The 20966-nt window shown below is 37.7% G+C and overlaps 1 protein-coding gene across 1 annotated transcript; it reads left to right on the top strand.

The window, feature by feature from the left end:
• Nucleotides 1-7905: 7905 nt before the first annotated feature.
• Nucleotides 7906-15323, top strand: LOC108265685 (uncharacterized). The gene is made up of 2 exons (XM_017468275.3): nt 7906-8825; nt 11431-15323. The coding sequence occupies exon 2, from the start codon at nt 11439-11441 to the stop codon at nt 12954-12956; it is 1518 nt and encodes a 505-aa protein (XP_017323764.2). The 5' UTR covers nt 7906-8825; nt 11431-11438; the 3' UTR covers nt 12957-15323.
• Nucleotides 15324-20966: the final 5643 nt, after the last annotated feature.

Below are 20966 nucleotides of genomic sequence, written 5' to 3'. Positions count from 1 at the left end.
TCTTTAAATCTTGTTCAATTGGATTCAAGTCAGGTGACTTACTGGGCCGTTCTAACACATTGATGTTTTTCTCTGAAACTAATTGAGAGTTTCCTTTGCTGTATGCTTTGGATCATTGTCCTGCTGTAAGGACCACCCATGTCTCATCTTCATCACCCTGGTGGATGGCAGCAGATTATTCTCAAGATTCTCCCAGTAAAGGGCTCCATTCATCATTCTTTCAGTTATATGAAGTCTGCCAATACCATGTGATGAAAACAGCCCCACACCATGACGCTTCACCTCCAAACCTCACTGTTGCTATGGTGTTTTTAGGGTGATGTGCAGTGCCGTTTCTTCTCCAAACATGGTGTTTAATATGACAGCCAAAAAGTTCAATTTTTCTCTCATCTGACCAGACTACACTCTCCCTGTATTTCATAGGCTTGTCCAAATGAGTTGTAGCAAACTTTAAACAAGCTTCGACATGCCTTTTCTTTAGTAATGCAGTCTTGCAGGGTGAGTGTGAGCAGTGGAGTGCATAGCCTAGTGTTTTTTCTGTGGTGATGGCACCTGCTACCTCCAAGTGTTTCTGGAGCTCTTTCCGAGTGGTTCTTAGCTCTTGGACTACTCTTTTGATAATCCCCCCCCCCCCCCCCTTTTTTAATTTCAGCTCAAACAAACAACTCTTTGGATAATTCTTCTGACTCCCTGGTCAGAAATCTTGCGAGGAGCTCCTGTTCGTGGCCGGTTGATGATGGAGTGATGTTGCTTCCGCTTGTGGATAATGTCCCCAATGGTGCTTACTGGAGGATTCAGAAGTTTGAAATGTGTCTGTATCCAATTCCATCAATGTGTTTCGCAACAATAAGGTTGTGAAGGTCTTGGGAGAACTCTTTGCTTTTAACCATCATGAGATGTTTCTTGTGTGAAACCTTGGTAACGAAAAGCCTTTTTATAGACCATCAATTTACTAACCCAGCTGATATTAATTTGCACAGATAGGAGGTATAATTACTTACAGATTTCAGCTGATTCCTTGTCTTACCTTGCCTTGGACAACTGCTTTTTCTTAGCGCGTTCAATACTTTTTTCCTGTGTCATTCCACTTTATTACACATAACTTTATTTATGAACTTTAATGTTGTGAATTCTTTATTTTTGCACATTTAATTGCAATATTAGTTCTTAGCAGGCAGTGATCAATTCAAATGTGTTATTCAAATGTGCTATTACATTATATTTTGAAGCAAATGGTATGTGAATTGTGTGTTAATGCTTTTCAGCTTTACACAAGTATGGCTTAAATCTTGATTTGTTTCAGATTTAAGTGATATCATTTTACACAATGATCATCAATTAAGTACAAATTTGTGTTAGTGTTTTATTTACCACTTGATTTCTACATAAGTGAAACTTAAATAATAATAATAATTAATTTGTAATTACAACCATGATAACTTGCTTGCTTTGGTTTGTTGCAGTAGTTATCCCAAAGTACTAAATATAAAAGATCAGTGAGGCCATTAGCTTAACATAGACATTCGGGGGGAAAAATAAGTTTGTAAACAAAATCACTTACTCACAATGGAGCCTTTTACTTAACAGTTGTCTGACCTGAGACCTGACAGCAAGTGATTAAGGAGCATCAAATACAAATCAAATACTGCATTCTTTGATCCAGTGTGCACTCACTAGCTGCCTGTCTGGTCTTTAAGGTAAGTACAGGTTGCTTTTTAAATGGAAAGTCATAAACCTATGCAGATTTTGCACAAATGCATCTGTTTTTCTATTTTTAACGGATATATAATAAAACAAAAAAGCAGTTACAATCTATTTTTCCTTTATAGAATTTCATGCAATAAAAACAAAAAATTTTCAAGTGCGAAATAATTTCCCAACTGTTACCCAACACATGTGTGATGTAATTGACTTGTGTACAACATTTCCACTATGTACATTAAATCTTATGTGCAATAATGCCTTATTTCTTAATTTCTTTTAGTTGTACCGCCAGCTGACTGCTGAGAACAAGGTATATTTTTAACAGGCGAATCTTTATAATATAGTACTTACTTTGAGATTGATACTTATTGAACCAAATTATATCTTTCAATCAGAATTACACATTCTTCATTTATATACTGTAAGTGAAAAAGTGAGTATGTATTGAAAACAATGAGAGAACACAATGAATAGAGAACTGTGTTCATAAAATGACCTCCTCTCAAAACTCATTCATAAATTTATGGCCCGACATGAAATAACTAAAATAGGTGCTGTTTGATCCTTTAAATATACAATACATAATATATAATAGACCCATTTTTAAAAAAAAAATATCTGTGATTTTAAATTCTATACTTTATTTACAGAGGTTCAATCATTAACTATGGCATCACTAGTGAAAAAAAGGCTCCGTTTTGTCACCTGGAACACATGTGGCATTAAAAGCCCACCCCAAAAGTTTTCAGATTTGTTGAGCAACCTCATTTCCCTAAAGGCTCATATTGCCTTCATACAAGAGACACATGTTGGGCCAACATGTTACCAAATCTTGGAGAATGTTGAAAACTGGAATGTCTACTTCACTGTACACAGCCCTCGCAGTAAAGGAGTGGCAATACTGATCAGCTATGATGTACCATTTGAGTACATTTGCCATGATGAGGATTGCAGTGGAGGTTACATTGTGCTCTTCTGTCGTCTGTATGGTGAACTGTACACTCTTGTTAATGTGTACAATCATAAGGCAGACAAAAATGTCTTGGCAAGATTGAAAGACTATTTGAGGGAAACAGCTGAGGGTGTGCTAGTGGTTGGAGGTGATTTCAACACTGTTTTGGATCCCAGCTTTGATCGGTTATCTTCAGCTGTTCTTACAAAGCAGTCTTCACTAAGAGCTATTTTAGAAGACTTTACTATTTCTTTGAATCTCAGAGACACCTGGTCATACCTTCACTTTGCTGATGGAGGCTTTACACGACGTCAGAATGAGAGTCACTCCAGGTTGGACATGTTTTTCATGTGCAACGATGCAATGGGACGGGTGTGTAGTAGCAAAATACAGAGCAATGAAATTTCAGATCACAAGCCTCTTGTCCTAGAACTCAAAGTGCAGCAACAAACTGGAAATATAATTCCAAAGGTAGCCTTGTTTTTGAAGGAAACTAGAGTTGATGAAGAACCTGACAGAAGATCAGGGAAGATTAATGGGGCAGAAATACTGAGCGCCATCAAGTCTTTGATTGACTCCAAACAAAGACCTGATACAATGGATGTGGATTACTATAAAAAGTTTTGTTGTCAGTTGACTGAGACCTTAAAGAGAAAGTATAACCTCATGTTAAAGAATAAGCAGGTACCTGAAGCTTATTATTCAGGAGACATTTTCAATGTTGACTGTTTGATATTTTCAGAAATATTGGCCAAGCGCCTTAGTGTGCTCATTACTCCTTCTCTGAAGAGAGAGAAGAAAGCAAAGTTTGATATTCTTCTTACCATGACCTTCGAGCCAGGCCCACAGGAAATCAGGTGGTCCTTCCTGGAACAAACCCTCAGGAGACTAAAACAGATACAATCTGTCCCTCCACTAGACTTCAGCATTCTGGACTGCCTTCTTCCTAAAGTCCAAAACTTTTCAGGAGAACTCAGACGTCTGCGTCCTGACATTCCCCTCACCAACGCTATCCTCAATCTAGCTCTGACACAGCTAGAAGATCTGATTCTCAGAAGTGAGTCAGAGTGCAGGACCAGTGTTTCCTTTCACAGACAGGCACTGCTCATACATGCAGACCAGAACAAACGGGGGAAAGTTGTTAGGGTACTAGAGAAATTCCAGGATGACTCAGGAATTAGGCTTACAGAATGCCACATAATAGATTGAAAAGATTAAAGTGTAGAAAACAAGACACAATCAGAAGGAAAGGGTGATCAGGAGCTGGAACTTATTAAATGCTATACACATTATTATTATTATTAGTAGTAGTAGTAGTAGTAGTAGTAGTAGTAATGTTATTATTATTTTACTATATTACCACAGTTTAATTTTACACTATACTTAACTATCATGCAGATTATAAACGACTTTATTGTTGTACAGATTTAGAGACTGGGATGCAAGCACAAATGTTTCTGTTTAATACTGGGCGTAAAGAACAGCTTGCTAATACTTGTGGGGATGGTTGCCAAGTTTTCAAAACTATACAGAAAGACGTGAAACTCATCCCAAAATGAGAAACAGTTAACAGTGGTCCATGTTTATGATTTTCAGTATCTATCTTCAAAACACAATATATGCGGAACTTGGCAACAGTGTTCATGGAACTTTAGAAAAGAGCTACTTCTCTTTCTTTACTAGTGGGATGTTGATTTGAGTTGAATGCCTGAACTCCAAAATATTATATTTCTAGCATATTTAAATAATATTAAATAATATTAATTAATTAATTAATTAATTGAACTGTTGCTCCATATATTGTAGCTCACACACCATGCAAAGTGCACAGAGATGCACATCTTTGTGGAGCTCTCAACAGAATTAATCATTTAATATTGTATTAAAAATGTGTTTTAAATAATATGTAAAATATTCTAAAACTTGTACATTAATTGTGCATGTTTTTGTTGTTTTTAAATAATCGTTATCCAAATTTATTGAAAGAAATAGTTTTCATAAATTCATTCGGTCATTATAATGAAATGCTTTGCAAATAATCCAAACAATTTTGACTCAAGCAACACTGTAAGGGTATTCAAGTTTTATAGTAGGTTCTCACAGTGTTTCCAGCAAACTCTTCTGATTTTTCTGCAATGCAACAAACCCAAAAATGGCATTGGGAGACACACCAAATATAGTCTCTGGATGGGACACCAGTTCATCACAGAGCAATACGCAGACATACTTTTACAGACTCATTCATACCTAGAGACAATTTAGAATAGCCTCCTGGCAATGTGAGGACACCAGAGAACCCAGAAAAAAAAACATGTGGACACAGGGAGAACACGCACATGAGAAACTCCACACGGACAGTAACCTGAGCTCAGGATTGAATCATGGACTGTGAAGATGTAAGGAGGAAATGCTGTGTGCTGAGTCACTTGTTTTATGCATTTCATTGTTATTTTGTTCAATACTGTATTTTCTTGGAATGTGGTCAATTCTGAAGTAATCACAGGCTACATGCATATTTGGGATTTACCTTTTATTTTTTGGGATTAAATGCTAGTCATTTGGAATGCATTTCATAAAGTCTTGGGTCCATCTGTTGGCCGTTTCAGGAATGACCACATACTGTATAAGGGCCCACTGGTACCACAGTCAGTCAGTAAGTCCTGTGATTAAGAAGCATCAAATCTGACATCTCTAGATCCAGAGTTAAAACAGATTCAGAAAAATATCAAGGGTTTTAGACACTGTCTACAGTTACTTATATTGAGAGTCACTTCATGAGCTCACGTTACTGGATTCATCTCTATGCTATAAGGACTTGTATCTATCTGTATCTGTATCTATCTTGTATCTATTTGTACTTGTATCTATTAACACAACAGGTATAACTGGTGGCAATTTGACAGTAATAGTAGATTTGGTGATCATTATATATACATAAACTGTGGGGGGGTGGGGGTTAGCCTTTGTTTAGTCTAATAGTATTCATTTTTACATTTAAATTACATATAAATTATATACAGTGCATTCAAATTAATCTTTTTGTTAGTAAGATGTATTTTGTTGGATTTACTGATTCATATTGGATGAGATGTCTCATTTGCCTCCCACATAAAATGTTAATATTTAAAATTCTCCATCAGATTAGATTAGATTCACCATTAAACAAGCTACCTGTATATAGTAAGGTTTTATACATTAGTTAGTTTGTTAGCTAGCTAATTAAAATTTGTAAATTTTCTTGTTGAATTAGCTAGCTAGTTCTTTTTTTTCAGTTGCCGTTGTGACTTAGCATTCATTTCAAAAGAGTTATTAAACAAAGGTAGAATTTTTTTCTGATAACTAATTTCTTAGTGAACCAGCTTAATGCTTAATTAATTAACTTGTGGTCAGCTATTTTAATCAGTTAAATGCTTATTACTCTTTAGACATTTGATTTTAACTCAGTGGATGTTTACCTGTATACAGTACTTCGTGAGTAAGATTTTACATTTACTTAAGTACAATTTTTCTGCACTTTTTCCACTCCTGCCTTTTAGGCACACGCCAATTCAAGAAACAAAATAAGCAATGCTTACTGTATAATCAAAGGTGTACACGTATATAGCCCAAGGGTTGGAATGATATTAAAACAAGACATGTATAAGGCACAACAGGCACAAGGCTTACTCCATTAGTTCTGAAGGAAACTGCACTGGCAGTTCAGAATGTAATGATCGACTGGACAAACAGTTAACTTTCTTCCTCATCTTTGCGTACTAACTTTTCAGACAAATACATATGTGGTATAGTACATAAATAGAGTAGATGAATACAGTAAAAAATGTATTCATCCATTAAAAATAAACAAACAACAAGCTTTTTAAATGAAGCTGGACAGTTTATTCATCAAATCACATTGCCTTTATTATGCATCCAGCCTTGTAAATATTATGTTATACTACTGTTCATTTCAGTACTCTGAGTACTACGATAAATAAATGATGTCCTATGTAAAACTTATCAATTATCCTTAAAAATATGAAACATATGTTTACACATGGTTGGTAACTCATTATACTAACTTTCATAACTACACCAATAATAGACATGAAAATATTCATCCGAATTTGACTATTAATAAATAATACATAATAGTTCATGTAGTTGCCCATGTGTGTAGTCATAATTATAATTGTAATGTACATATTTTCACAGACCCTTGAATATACTGTATTCCTTCATTACTAATTGAGCTGCAATATATTGGTACCTGTTTAAAATCATTTCAGTTGATCAGTAAGATGTATAGCTTTCTAATAAATTAGTTTGGTATTCAATGTGAAACTATGATAAAAATGTTTGTAAATATTGATATAATGTGTTTGTAACATTAAACACTAGATCATTAGCGCCGTGATCTCTAGTTATACTATATACAATATGTGCAGTTGTAAAATTGTGTTAACAAATGTGTGTAAGGCATGAATTCAATAGTTATAGATCTATTTGCAGTACCTCAAATAAAATAAAGGCTGATCTAAAGATTTCCAATCTATCAGTAATTACATCTCAGTTTCATGTGCAGGTTAATACAATATAAATCGAATAAAATGTGCACATTTTCTTTGGCTACATCTTTGCACAATATATATGACCATGCATACTCCAAATCATGTTTATGACACACAATCTCCTGTACAGAGCTTTTTATTGTTTTTAACAGAACTAAGAAATGTATTTCCTCTCTGATCTGTCACTAGATTTTATGTCAATATTTTAGTGGGATTTTAATAAACATGGAGACTTGGATTAGTGTGAACGTTTTATTTACAAGTGTGTGCAGTTCACCGTACAGATGACATGTTTTCAATGCGAACAGTCCAAACTCCTCAATCATTAATGAAAATGTACGTGGTACAGATTAGAGGAGATCTAGTGGTTAAGCAGGTGAATCACAACAACATTTAATTGATTTTACGCCTTGAACCTGTTCTCCATTTCCACCCATGTATGCAAAGCACATTTGGCTCATGCTGATTTCCTTCAGTCAACTGCCTTCACTACCCTGTTGTTCTTACTGAACTTTTTTTTTTTTTTTAACCAACAACATTACACACAAGCCATTGGCATTAAGCTCCTCTCCTAACTCATCCATCTGCTTCACACCAGCTCTAACACTACAGTGAAAAATTATTTCACACTTTAACAGCTATTTTGTTTCCAAATCATTCATTTGTCTACTAATCTATCTTATTAATGGCTGTTAAATGTAGAATTTCTCTTATACTATTGCCAAGAGGTTAAATATCCTTTCGTTTCATACCTTATTTTACAGTGAATCCAGAATTTGTCTTTCATCTAAGTTAGATTTGACTATGCAAAAGCCAGCTGAGGTCATTTTTTATTCATATCTTTGTAAATGTGTTGAGGCTTAGCTAAGGCAGTTTGACTTATCTGCACTGAGCATCTGAATGGGAGTTTCAAGCAGAGACTATATGCTAAAGAAACTGCTTGAGGACATTTGCACCAGTCTGTGTTTATATCTAACATGCTGTGAGCAGCAGCTGCTTTGAGGACAAGATCGAGCGCTTAAATGTGAAAAGCTACATTTTGATTTTTGCTTCCAAACTTGACGTGCCATGCCCAAATCATAAAAACAGGAATAGATTTGTACATATAATACACACGAGACTTCTAGTAGAATTTATTAGTTGATAAAGTGTTTTATTGTTAACTGTTCTATTGTAACTTCATTCGTTTAACACGTTAAAATCTCCATGTTCTTGCTAGATTTGCAGTAAATATGTGAAAAATACAGCTTTGATTTTTTTCTTGGGCACACAATTTCTAGATTGTTTTGTGTTCAGAAACACATATTCGTATGTCTTAAAGGGTTAAACAAATCATCATGGAAATATAAACATTCTCATGCAAATGGGGCACAAAAGTGTGTGTGCATGCAGCAAACTGCTTTTACTTTCCTTCTTTCTTTTCCATTGTGTTTGAAATAAGGGCTAAATTTATTTTTCTTGCCATATATTACATAGCACAGTCACTTTTTTCTGTAAATCTTATGCACCAGCTGTTTACCAGACAGCTACAACACCTGTGAGTTCCTGTAAATCATCTGACTCATGTGATTCTTTTTCTAACTCACTTCTTCATTTCTGCCGCCAGCTCAGTGCACAAGGTAAGTTCCCAACTTCTACATAATAACCTTTGTATTATTGATTAATAAAAGAAAATATATTACTTACAACATAAACATACTGATACTTAAAAAATTACTTTAAAAAATTAAAATTAAATAGTCAATTAACAATACATTCCATTTATTAAATATAAATAAAAATATATTTCTGAAACATGACAACATACTTCTTCCTAATTACATATATATCCTAATATTATATATTAGGAAGAATATTCTGCCTAATATATAATATAAGTAAATAATAAAACAGAATGAACAGAATGAGGCATGCTGTTATAAGAAAACGATGTGGTAATGAGATGTGGGATGATGCAAAGTGGAGTTACTGTTACAACCACGAAATGCATTATGAAACAACTTATTTTTTTTCCATTTACAGTCAGATTTAATCTTGTGGAATATCCACAAAACAAATAGGTTCCTGGATCCTGTTATCATTTAATTTATTACAGATATAAGCAATTGTTTTTCTTTATTAAGTAACATTTTGAGTTAGTTTAATAACACTTAATCATTTATATATTATTTATTATTAGGCTTTATTTGGCACATCCACCATACAAATCCCTCTGCAATGTTAACATAATAAAAATTAATGTATCATGAATTGAGAATTCAACAGTGCTGTGGTATATAATGTAATATAATATAATATAATATAGAAAAGCAGTGATATCACAATACACACACCATCCACTTTAATAGGAACACCTGTACACCTTCTCATTTATGTAGTTATCCATTCAGCCATTCAGTAGTTATCCATGTGGCAGCAGCAAAAATAAAATACATAGCAATTTGAAAAATAAATAAATAAATAAACATCCTGTAAGTGAAGGGTCTGCAGCCTGAAAACCCTGCGGTAGTTGAAGAGATAGTTCAGAGTTGAATGACCTCACTGATTTGACCTGACAGGAAGTCTATAGTAACTGAAATAAGCACTCTTTACAACTGTGGTGAGCAGAAAAGCATTTCAGAACACACAACACATCAAACCTTGAGGTGAATGGGTCACAACAGCAGAAGGCACATCAGGATCTGGACAGTTGAAGATAAGAAAAAAAAATAAATCAACTGGTATGGACCAGTGCTTCATCAGTTTATCAACTATGCGACTGAGTTTTTCCACATGCCTGACATCTATCAGGAGCCTGGTCTCAAATTACTTCAAGGACATGCAGATAGGCTTTGCCCTCCAGGGCAATTACTGGATGGCAGCAGCAGTTGGAGGTAGGAATTGCCATGGGATGTTCAATCTACCCCATCTTGTTTGTGGTCAACTTTGAGGTGATACTCATTGAAGCAAGACAGATGGTGGGAGGAGTCAAATTGCCATCTGGACCCCCCCCCAGAGCAGCTACATGGATGATGTTGTTGATGAGGTCATCCTGCACCAGTGTGTCAGCACATCCAAATTGTCAGAGAAGGTGGGGGCAATACAAGCGCCACACCAAGAGTTCCATCAAAGACTAACCCTAACCATAACTCAGGACTGAAGGATAAGAGTTGGTCTTGGCAGGAAGCTCCAGTTCCTTAGTGAGATCACCAACACAAGTATCTGCTCTGATATAGTGATTTGGTCCAGCGGTGCAAAGACTGTGCTCCTCATCAAGCTAACTGCCCCATGGGATGAAGTACTCGGTACTCAGATCTTGTTGCTGAGTGTAAGGAGGTTGGCTGGAGAATGATCATCTACCCGGTAGAAGCAGGATTCTATGATTTTTTGGAACATCAATTGTTCACCTCCTGAGGGGTATGAGAGCAACTGGAGCAAACCAGTGGAAGACCGCAAAAGACCTGGCTGAAGAAGCTGAGAAAAGCAGCTTTTTTAGCTCTGGGTGAGGAGGAAGGAAAAATGTTAGAGTAGTATCATTTAACCCAAAGTCCAGTTGCAGGGGGTGACAGGGAGAAGTCACTAGGAGAAGTTCTGGGGTTAAAGGAGCGAAACGTTGTTGCACTGTGGTACCTGGCTGATAACCCTGCAGCTGACCTATGCCATTTGGAACCAGTGGCACTGAGCATGCATTAACGATGCCAGTGGGGCTTGTCACAGCCTTAGTCACTGAGAAGGTCTGTATAGCTCTACCTGTGTTAGGAAAGCATGTCTGAGTATTAGGTGTAACCGGAAGAAACCATTTGGAACCATTGGCATACATTAATGGTGGAGCTTGTTACAGCTTTAGTCACTGGAGAGGACTGTATGTTTTGGTTTCATTAGGCATGTGGGCAACATTGAAGGAAGAGTGATAATCCTATGGGCTACAGAAGAGGTGTGACAGGCAGTAATGCAGGTCAACATCTACTTGTGTAATTAATGATATGAACATTAATTGAAGCTCTTTACCTGTATCTGCATGATTGTATGCATTGTGCTGCTGCCACATGATTATCTGTTTGGATAATTGCATAAATCAGCAGGTGTACAGGTGTTCCTATTAATGTAGACAGTGAGTGTATAACAAGAATATCCATTCTAAAAATAGAAAATATAGACATTGCTACTTTATGGTTTGATCAATCTGTTCAGCCATATAATCCATAAATCATACTATAAAATAATCAAGATTTTATATTTACACAGGTTCCCCAATGCTGTCCCGAATATATACAACCCTTCGTTTCGTCACTTGGAACATTCGTGGGGTTAAAAGCACCCGGAATTTACCAAAAAAGTTTGCAAATGTGTTGAGCAACCTCAATAACCTTCAGGCTGATATTGCCTTCATACAAGAAACACATATTGGACCAAAGTGTTACAAAATATTGGAAGATGAGACAGGAAAAGACTGGAAAATCTTCTTCACTGTGCACAGCTCCCGCAGCAAAGGAGTTGCCATACTGATAAGAGACAAAGTACCATTTGAGTACATTTGCCATGATGAGGACTACAGTGGAGGTTACATTGTGCTCTTCTGTCATCTGTATGGTGAACTGTACACTCTTGTTAATGTGTACAATCACAAGTCAGACAGAAATGTCTTGGGTAGACTGAAAGAGTACTTGATGGAAACAGCTGAGGGTGTGCTAGTGGTTGGAGGTGATTTCAACACAGTTTTGCATCCCAGATTAGATCGGAGACCTCCATCTTCAAGGAATTCACGATTAAGAGATAAATTAGAAGACTTTACTGCATCTCTGAATCTCAGAGACAGCTGGTCATTCTTACACTCAACTGATGATGGATTTACACGATGTCAGAATGAGTGTTACTCCAGGTTAGACATGTTTTTTATGGCAGAGGACAAAATAGAAAGGGGGTGTAAAATTAAGATACAGAGTGATAATATTTCTGATCATGATCCTGTTGTTCTAAAAGTCAGAGTCCAGAAGCAGTCCCAAAATAAAATTCCAATTGTAGCGTCAATGCTGAAAGAATTTAGATATGATCCTGACAGGAGACCAGGGAAGATTAATGGGGCAGAAATACTGAGTGCTATGAAGTCTTTGACTGACTCAGAAAAGCAACGATCTAATCAGTTGGAAATAGATTATTACAAAAGGTTTCAATGTCCAATAACAGAATTATTAAAGATAAAATTCAATCTCATGGTAAAGAACAAACATGTACCTGAAGCTTTCAAAGAATCTCATCTTTCAGGTGACAGACACATCAGTGTGGACTATTTAATATTCTCTCGACTTTTGGCCAAACGCCTCAGTGCTTTCATTACCCCTTCTTTCAAGAGAAGAAAGAAAGCAAAGGTGGACACCCTCCTTATTATGACCTTTGAGATCTGCACCCAAAAAATCAGGTGGTCCTTCCTGGAACAAAGTCTTCTTTGGAATCTGAAACAAATCCCCTCTGCACCACCACCAGACTTCAGCATTCTGGACTGCTTTCTTCCTGAAGTCCAAGGTTCTTCTGGGAAACTCAGACTTTTGCAGCCTGGCTGTCCATTCACCAACACTATCCTCAATATGGCTCTGACACAGCTAGAAGATCTCATTCTCAAAACTGAGACCCAGTGCAGGACCTTTGTTTGTTATCAAAGACAGGCTCTGTTCATAGATGTACAGTCAAGCCGACATCACAGGGTTATTAAGATAGCAGAGAAATTTAACAAATATTCAGGGATTAATATCAAAGTGTCTATGAAAGGCCTTTGACTGTAAACATTTCTAAGCACAACCATTCTGACAAACTGTAGTCATAAGTTCAAATCAGAAACTACACTAATGCCCAGGTACCAAACGTCCATTTTGGGTAGTTATGTTTATGTATGTTGGTTGGGCCAGTGTTGGCAAGGTCCATTTTAAGGTTTATGTATGCTGGTGGTCCAATATTGGCCCAGTGGACAATATCACATTTACCCAATCTTGGCCCAAGGTCAGTTTGCTAACTGGCTAGCACTAGAGAAAGAATATTCTCTATCTAATGACTAAATGAAAAAATTGTAATCCAAATTAAAGAAGCAGAGACAAGAAAATTAAAAACAAGATAAACAATGTTCACAGTCATATTGGTTCTCATGCAAGAAAAAAAAAAAAAAAGAAAAAGAAAAATTGGTGAGTTGCTCATTGGAGAAATGTGAACCACTTCCTACTACATAACAATGCCAAATGTGTACTACACCAACTGTTAATTTCTAAGCATTGTTATACTTCCAGTGTTCCATATAGTGCTCTGACACATAGATTGTTTAATTGTATTGAGTTAAATATTTTGGTTTCCTCTCTCTCTCTCTCACTCACTGTCTCTCTCTCGCTGTGCTTATTGTCCTTTTCTCTCTTGGATCTGTAAAAATGTGAAAAATTACCTTATCTGAAATATGTGCACTAGCCATTATTATTATTATTATTATTATTATTATTATTATTATTATTATTATTATTGTTATTATTATTATTATTATTATTATTATTGTTGTTGTTGTTGTTGTTGTTGTTGTTGTTGTTGTTGTTGTTATTTTGTTGTACTTATGTATGATATTTGGATTATTACTTATTACTGCTGAGCCCCTATTGAACCCCCCAATATATACAAACACTGTCCACCTGAATAAAACACTTGTACACCTGCTCATTTATGCAGTTATCCAATCAGCCAGTAGTACCAGATGGGCTGGTAGCGACAGTTCTGTGGGCGGAAATGTCTTGTTGATAAGTGATGATGAAGAAGAAAATGGCCAGATTGGTTCAAGTTGCCTGGAAGGATATAGTAACTCAAATAATCACTCTTTAAAACCATGATGAGCAGAAAAGCATCTCAGCATGCACAACACATCAAACTTAGTTGTGGATCGGCTACAACAGCAGAAGACCACATTGGGGTCCACACCTATCAGCCAAGGACCGGAATCTGAGGCTATCCTGGGCATAAGTTCACCCAAACTGGAAAGTTGAAAGATTAGTCAAATTGAGCTACTTAAAAAAAATACTCTACAGCTGCCAGGATCTTGTTTAATATCAAATAATTGGATTTAATTAAATACATTTCTGCAAACAAGGGGAAAATAAAAATGAACATAAACATAAATATATTCAGTAAAACTTATATAATATATTATAGGAAATAAAGTGAGTATATCCGTATGTAAATTGTGTAAGTTCTTTGAGTAAATCTGAATGTGTCAGTGCAATACTGGATTATTAACATTATGAATTATAAAGTGAGTCCCTGGTGGTCCAGCAGTTAAGGATCCTGCACTCTCACTACCGCAGCCCGGGTTCGATTCCCGTGCAGGGAAAACCCAGCCACTGGGGGTTGCACTTAGTGCCAGTCCCAAGCCCGGATAAAATAAGAAGGCATCCAGCATAAAACCTGTGCCATATCAAATGTGCTGACCAATGATCTGCTGTGGGGACCCCTAACAGGAGCAGCTGAAAGAACAAGAACAACAACAACATAAAGTATAAACTGAATAAAGCCTTGTATACACAAATCCTCTTTGTGATGTGAAACTGCCACTGCAATATTGGAGTATTAACCCCAGAGAAGATGAATGTAATGTAATGTATGGTGCAAACCATGTAAAACAGTAGATATGAAACCATGGGTGTGCAGCAAAGTAACTTTGATCAACAGAGCACCCAAAGTTGTACAGTGGAATAATATGATAAGTAGCATCAGTGACATAAATAGAAACTAAGTGCAAAAATGTAACATACAATATGCCCAATGAGGTTATTCTAGGAGTAGGCTCTAACGCATAATAATGTCCAGGAACAATGATGAATTGTTGTACAGGGTGATGGCTGTTGGCTGTTCCTATTCTATTCTTTATTACAGCTGAGCTGAATTAGTCTTTAACTGTAGGTGCTCCACTGTTTGACCAATAGGGTATGGAGGGGATGTGATACATCATCCGATATAGATAATGGTTTTCTGAATCTTCCCGCAATCATATTAAAACCAGCCTTTCTTTATCAGTTTGTTTTACCCTGCCTTGCTTCTCTGGCTTTAACTTGTACTTGAAGTCACTGGTGTACAGGGTGAAGAGGAATGGGGATAGCACAGTTCCCTGTGGTGTTCTGTTGCTGCTCAGTAACCACTCAGACAGGCAGCTCCACAGCCACACAAACTGAGGTCTGTCTGACAGATACTATAGTTGTCTTCTGCTCCTGCTTCTTCTTTTTCAGCAGTTTCTTCAGGTCTTTGGTGATCCCAGGCTTGTTTTTAAGAAAACAGCCTACCCCTCTGACAGCAATTATAGTATCAGTGCAAAAATTAATTTAACACAACATCCTTCAAACAATGTGGTAATCAAATCAGATCACATCGAACTACTAACTTAACTAAACTCGAGTCTCGGTGAGTTCACAGTCCCTCGGTTTACCAAGTACCGAGTCAGTGAATCTGAGTGTCCTCCTCCAAAGGAAACAAGTGTCAATGTGCACACAGTTCTACCTGATCCCTTGGGCCAAGGGGGAAATAAATCAAAGCTCTTGGCGTAGTGCGCTGAAATTGCAACCTCCTAATTGCAATCAGGTTCTAGGTCGAGGTTGTAGGGCCTGAAAATTAGCTATCCACTAATATTCACTAACATCAGTGTTTCAACAGTTACTAGGTCTCAAGGTGTAACAGTTAATACACTCAATTTAACATTTGACAAAAAATACAATTAAAACATACATCTCAACAGAGCTACTCCACTTACCTGTGGTAGCAGTCCTAAGTACAGAATACCATTAAATATCCTTTATTTATCAGTTAATATATACACAACTTATTAACGACGATAACGCACCTTCACCGTTAGCTTACAGCTTACAGCTAGCATACAGCTTACAGCTAGCATGGTGCGGCGGCTAGCGCCGTTTATACACGAGGCGTGGTGGCTAGCGCCGTTTATACCGAGGTTAATAATGTAAAATGGCAGATGTCGCATATAAGTTGATGGATATAAACTCACCAGTGCAAGAGAACGGCACATTACTCTAGCATGCCTTCCAACTTAGACTCTCTCGTGGCACTTTACACTGTTGGTAATTTATACCCGTAACAGCAGAATCAACATACCGCTACAATGCCTCAGTTACTACTCAGTCTATTCCTATCTCAAGGCGGGCTGAGCCATCCCATTGGCTGGAATGTAACAACTCTCAATCTTACAGTCTGTTGTCCTAACAGCTCCCTGACTTCGTATTGGATGATACTAATAATCACTCTGGACATATTTATTTATTTATTTATTTATTTATTTATTTATTTATTTATTTATTTATATCTAAGTTTTACCCCTGGGTTACATATGCTTTCAATCGCTGTCCTGCTGGAAGTTCCACCCACTTCTCATCTTCATCATCCTGGTGGATGGTAGCAGATTCTTCTCAAGATTCTCCCGGTAAAGGGCTCCATTCATCGTTCCTTCAATTATATGAAGTCTGCCATTACCATGAAAAACAGCCCCACACCATGATGCTTCCACCTCCAAACTTCACTGTTGCTATGGTGTTTTAAGGGTGATGTGCAGTGCCATTTCTTCTCCAAACATAGTGTGTAGTATGACAGCCAAAAAGTAGTTTTGCTCACGTCTGACCAGACAACACTCTCCCAGTATTTCATAGGCTTGTCCAAATGAGTTGTAGCAAACTTTAAACGAGCTTCGACATGCCTTTTCTTTAGTAATGGAGTCTTGCGGGATGAGCGTGAGCAGTGAGTGCATTGCCTATTGTTTTCTCTGTGACGATGGCACCTGTGTGAAACACAGAAGTGTTTTTGGAGCTCTTTCTGAGTGGTCCTTGGCTCTTGGGCTACTCTTCTGAATATTCTTGCGAGGAGCTCCTGTGCATGGCTGGTTGATGACGGAGTGATGTTGCTTCCACTTGCGGATAATGGACCCAATGGTGCTTACTGGAGGATTCAGAAGTTTTGAAATACGTCTGTATCCGATTCCATCAATGTGTTTTGCAGCAATAAGTTTGTGAAGGTCTTGGAGAAAGAGCTCTTTGCTTTTACCCTTCATGAGATGTTTCTTGTGTGACACCTTGGTAGTGAAAAGCCTTTTTATAGACCATCAATTTACTAACCCAGTTGATATTATTTTGCACAGATAGAGGGTATAATTAATTACAGATTTCAGCTGGTTCCATGTCTTACCTTGCCTTGGAGAACTGCTTTTTATTTTTGGAAGTTCAATACTTTTTTCCTGTGTCATTGCACTTTTATTATCATTTTATTTATAAACTTTAATATTGTGAATTAGAAAGTGTTACCAAACACTCCAACAGTGATCATTAATGTTTTCTCCAAGTTGCTTTTCCTGCGATATATTACATAGACTAATAATTTCCTTTCTTCTGCTGTATGGACCAATAACTACTTGACCTGTGACATGCTCTTATGTTTTCAAAGCTCCTCTCAATTGTATGACTTATGTGACTGTTTGTTCTGCTACTAGGTGGGTGCACAAGGTAGCGTTCAAAAGAGGAAATCTATATAATAGCATTTAAAATATTTACTGAAACAGATATGAATTACAACATTACAAATACATACCTTACACTAGTTCCTGAATGCTATTAAATTATTGTTCCTCAATAGAATTGAATGTTTTTCTAAAAAAAAAAAAAAACAGTAGCATATAAATCATATGAATGTCTATATAAAATGTTAGTATTTAGTAGGCAATAATAAATTCTAATGAAATATGTGCCATTACATTATATTTTGAAACAATTGATATGTGAACTGGATGTTCATATGTATTACAAAAGTATTGCTTAAATAATGATTTGTGTGTTTTAATTTTAAATTATGCATTTTTAAATAATTTTAATATCAATGATAAATAGTCTGACAAAGTAATCATTCACAATCATTCTTAACTTCAACCCAGATAACAGCATTTGTTTGGGTTTCATGCAGAAGGTTTGATTATTTAGTGGGCATCCTGGAAATAATTGCATTGGGTAATAAACAGAATTACTTTGATTGAACACTGGACAGTGAACAACAGTTGTCTGAGCTGAACTGAGATCAGCAACAGCAAACCCTTATGTCCCCCTGCATTTAATACAATATACAATATATTTATTGTTTTTAATGCCAAGTTCATCCATTTATCGTTTGAAGTTCATTTGTATGCTGAAAAGAAAAAAATGTGGTCTAATTTGTCAAACATCTGTAAGTTAAAAAAAAAATTGTTGAGCATCCTGTTTTCCTCAGTGTATGACTTACTATCAAATACTGCTTATAGAGTTTTATATTTTACTTTAGCTTGAGTCTTATCAACTGTTCAGAGCCTTTGAGTTGAAGCTGCTTGTGGCTTGTCTGGTGTTGTAGCAAAGTGTCATTTCTTCAGTGTTGTCACATGAAAAGATATAATCAAATATTTACAAAAATGTGAGGAGTGTACTAACTTTTTTGAGATACTGTATATACCAGTGACTACATTCCCCATCCTGCACTGTGGCCTACAAACATGGCCCGCCATGGATGCAATTCCCAGAACACTCATATTCATTCTAATCATGCACACCTGCATGCAATCTCACACACAATCACACCACGCATAAAAGAGACTGTTTGAACACTAAACATTTGCGAAGTATTACGTGAGTTTCCATATACCAAGCGTTTGTTTCTCGATTCGTGTGTTATTGTTTTGATCTCGATTCTTGTTTTGCCTTGTTTGCCGATCGCCTGACCTATTGCCTGTGTATGACCACGTCTATGTTTCATGATTTGAATTTGTCTGCCTGTCTCTCATATAATAAATCTTTTATCTGCATTTGCATCCTTCCTACCTTCATTGTGTCCATTACGTGACATCTATACAGCTTGTAGATCTGCTCCCACTCTCCAGACTGGTCCACTATCAGCATGTGTCAATGAAAATAACTCCAATTTTAAAAACTTAACATGGACAAAACTGAGATCATTATTATCGAATCAACTAGTACTGTAATAAATGTAGGCATCATCTTTGATCCCTCCCTCACCTTTGAAGCTCATATAAACCCCACAACTAAAATTGGTTTCTTTCACCTGCGTCGCATTAATCGCCTCCGTCCCTTCTTTTGCCTTAAAGATGCTGAAACACTGGTTCATGCATTTATTTTCTCACAGCTTGACTTGCAATGCTCTCCTCATTGGTCTACCTGCTAATTCTATTGCTAGGTTGCAATATATTTTAAACTTTGCCGTTAGACTTCTCACACATACCAAGCGCTCAGCTCACATTACTCCAATCCTTTCTGAACTGCATTGGCTACGGGTTTCATTTTGTATTAAATATAAAATAATCCTGCTCACATTTAAATCACTTCATGGTTTGGCACCTTTCTATCTTAGTGCACTGCTTTTCCCCTACAACCCACCCCGCTCTCTCAGGTCCTCTGGGCTCGGAGTGCTCTCTGTCCCTAGATTTTGTCTCTCAACCATGGGTGGCAGGTCTTTCTGTTATGCTACCTGCTGGAGACAAGCGCAGACGGGCAGGGTGACGAGTGCAGGAGCGAAGTGAGATGAAGCGCGGAAAGCAGATGAATAACAGCGAATAATCCAACGGCGAAAAAGCGAGGAATCCTAACTGTAGAGAACAGTCAGGGAAGTAGAAATACCGGGAAAGCTAGATTAATTCTAAGGCTTGGTAATATCACTAAGTCACAGGAACTAAGCATTTACTTCATGAGGGCGCAACGCTTAAAGAGGCCTTTTATAACTTCGTCAGCTGCACAGGTGTTGGTGATAAATACTCAGGTGAACTTGAGCACGGGCATGGCTGGGAAGTGTAGTCCCCTTCCGCCATGTCCATAAGCGACGGTGCCCAGACTCATGTCCAGGATGGCCTGTGCTGGGACCGAGCACCGTTCTTCTGGGCCATACCCCTCCCAGTCTACCAGGTATTCAAGCTTGCCCCTCCTCCATCTGGAGTTCAGGATCTCGTGGACATGGTAGGCTGGGCGGCATTCAATCTCTAGCGGTTCCAGTGGGTGGTCCTCCGGCACCGACGTGGCCAAGGGGCCTGTTTTGACTGGTTTGAGGAGTGAAACATGGAACGACGGGGCGATACGACTGTGCTGCGGTATGTCCAGGCGGTATGTCACCTCCTTGATTTGCTTTATGACTCGGAACGGGCCAGTGTACTTATGCTGTAGTTTCTTGCTCGGGAGATGTGACTTTAAATCTCTGGTGGACAGCAATACTTTATCCCCTGGTTAATACTTGGGATGCTCTCTCTGGCGCCGGTCTGCCTTTTGTTTGGCAATGCAAGAGGCCTGCACTAGCCATTGGTGGGTGCGCTCCCAGACCTGTTCACTCCGGTGGAACCACTCATCTACCACCGGTGAGTCAGTGGGAGAGGCATTCCAGGGGAACAATGGTGGCTGGTAGCCCAAGACACATTGAAATGGGGTTAACTGGGTGGCAGAGTGCCGTAGTGAATTCTGCAAATATTCCACCCATAACAAGAAGTGGCTCCAGTCTCCAGGATTGGTGGAGAAACCATATGACCTCTTGGTTAAGCCGTTCTGCCTGGCCGTTAGCCTGTGGGTGGTACCCCGACATGAAGTTAACGGTGACCCCCAGCTTCTCCATAAAACTGGCCCAGACGTGAGATGTGAATTGGGGACCCCATCACTTACGATCTCCTCTGGGATCCCGAAGTATCGGAACACATGTTGGAATAGGAGTTCGGCTGTGGTGAAGGTGGAGGGAATGGCCTCTAGTGGAATAAG

This window comes from Ictalurus punctatus, chromosome 1 (genome assembly GCF_001660625.3).
Source record: "Ictalurus punctatus breed USDA103 chromosome 1, Coco_2.0, whole genome shotgun sequence".
In the NCBI taxonomy this organism is placed as follows: domain Eukaryota; kingdom Metazoa; phylum Chordata; class Actinopteri; order Siluriformes; family Ictaluridae; genus Ictalurus; species Ictalurus punctatus.
The sequence above is the reverse complement of the archived record's forward strand: the minus strand, read 5'-3'. Positions and strand labels throughout refer to the sequence as shown.

What these genes read in the sequence shown, in the direction of transcription:
- LOC108265685 (XM_017468275.3), top strand. Translation starts at nt 11,439, where the DNA reads ATGCTGTCCCGAATATATACAACCCTTCGTTTCGTCACTTGGAACATT.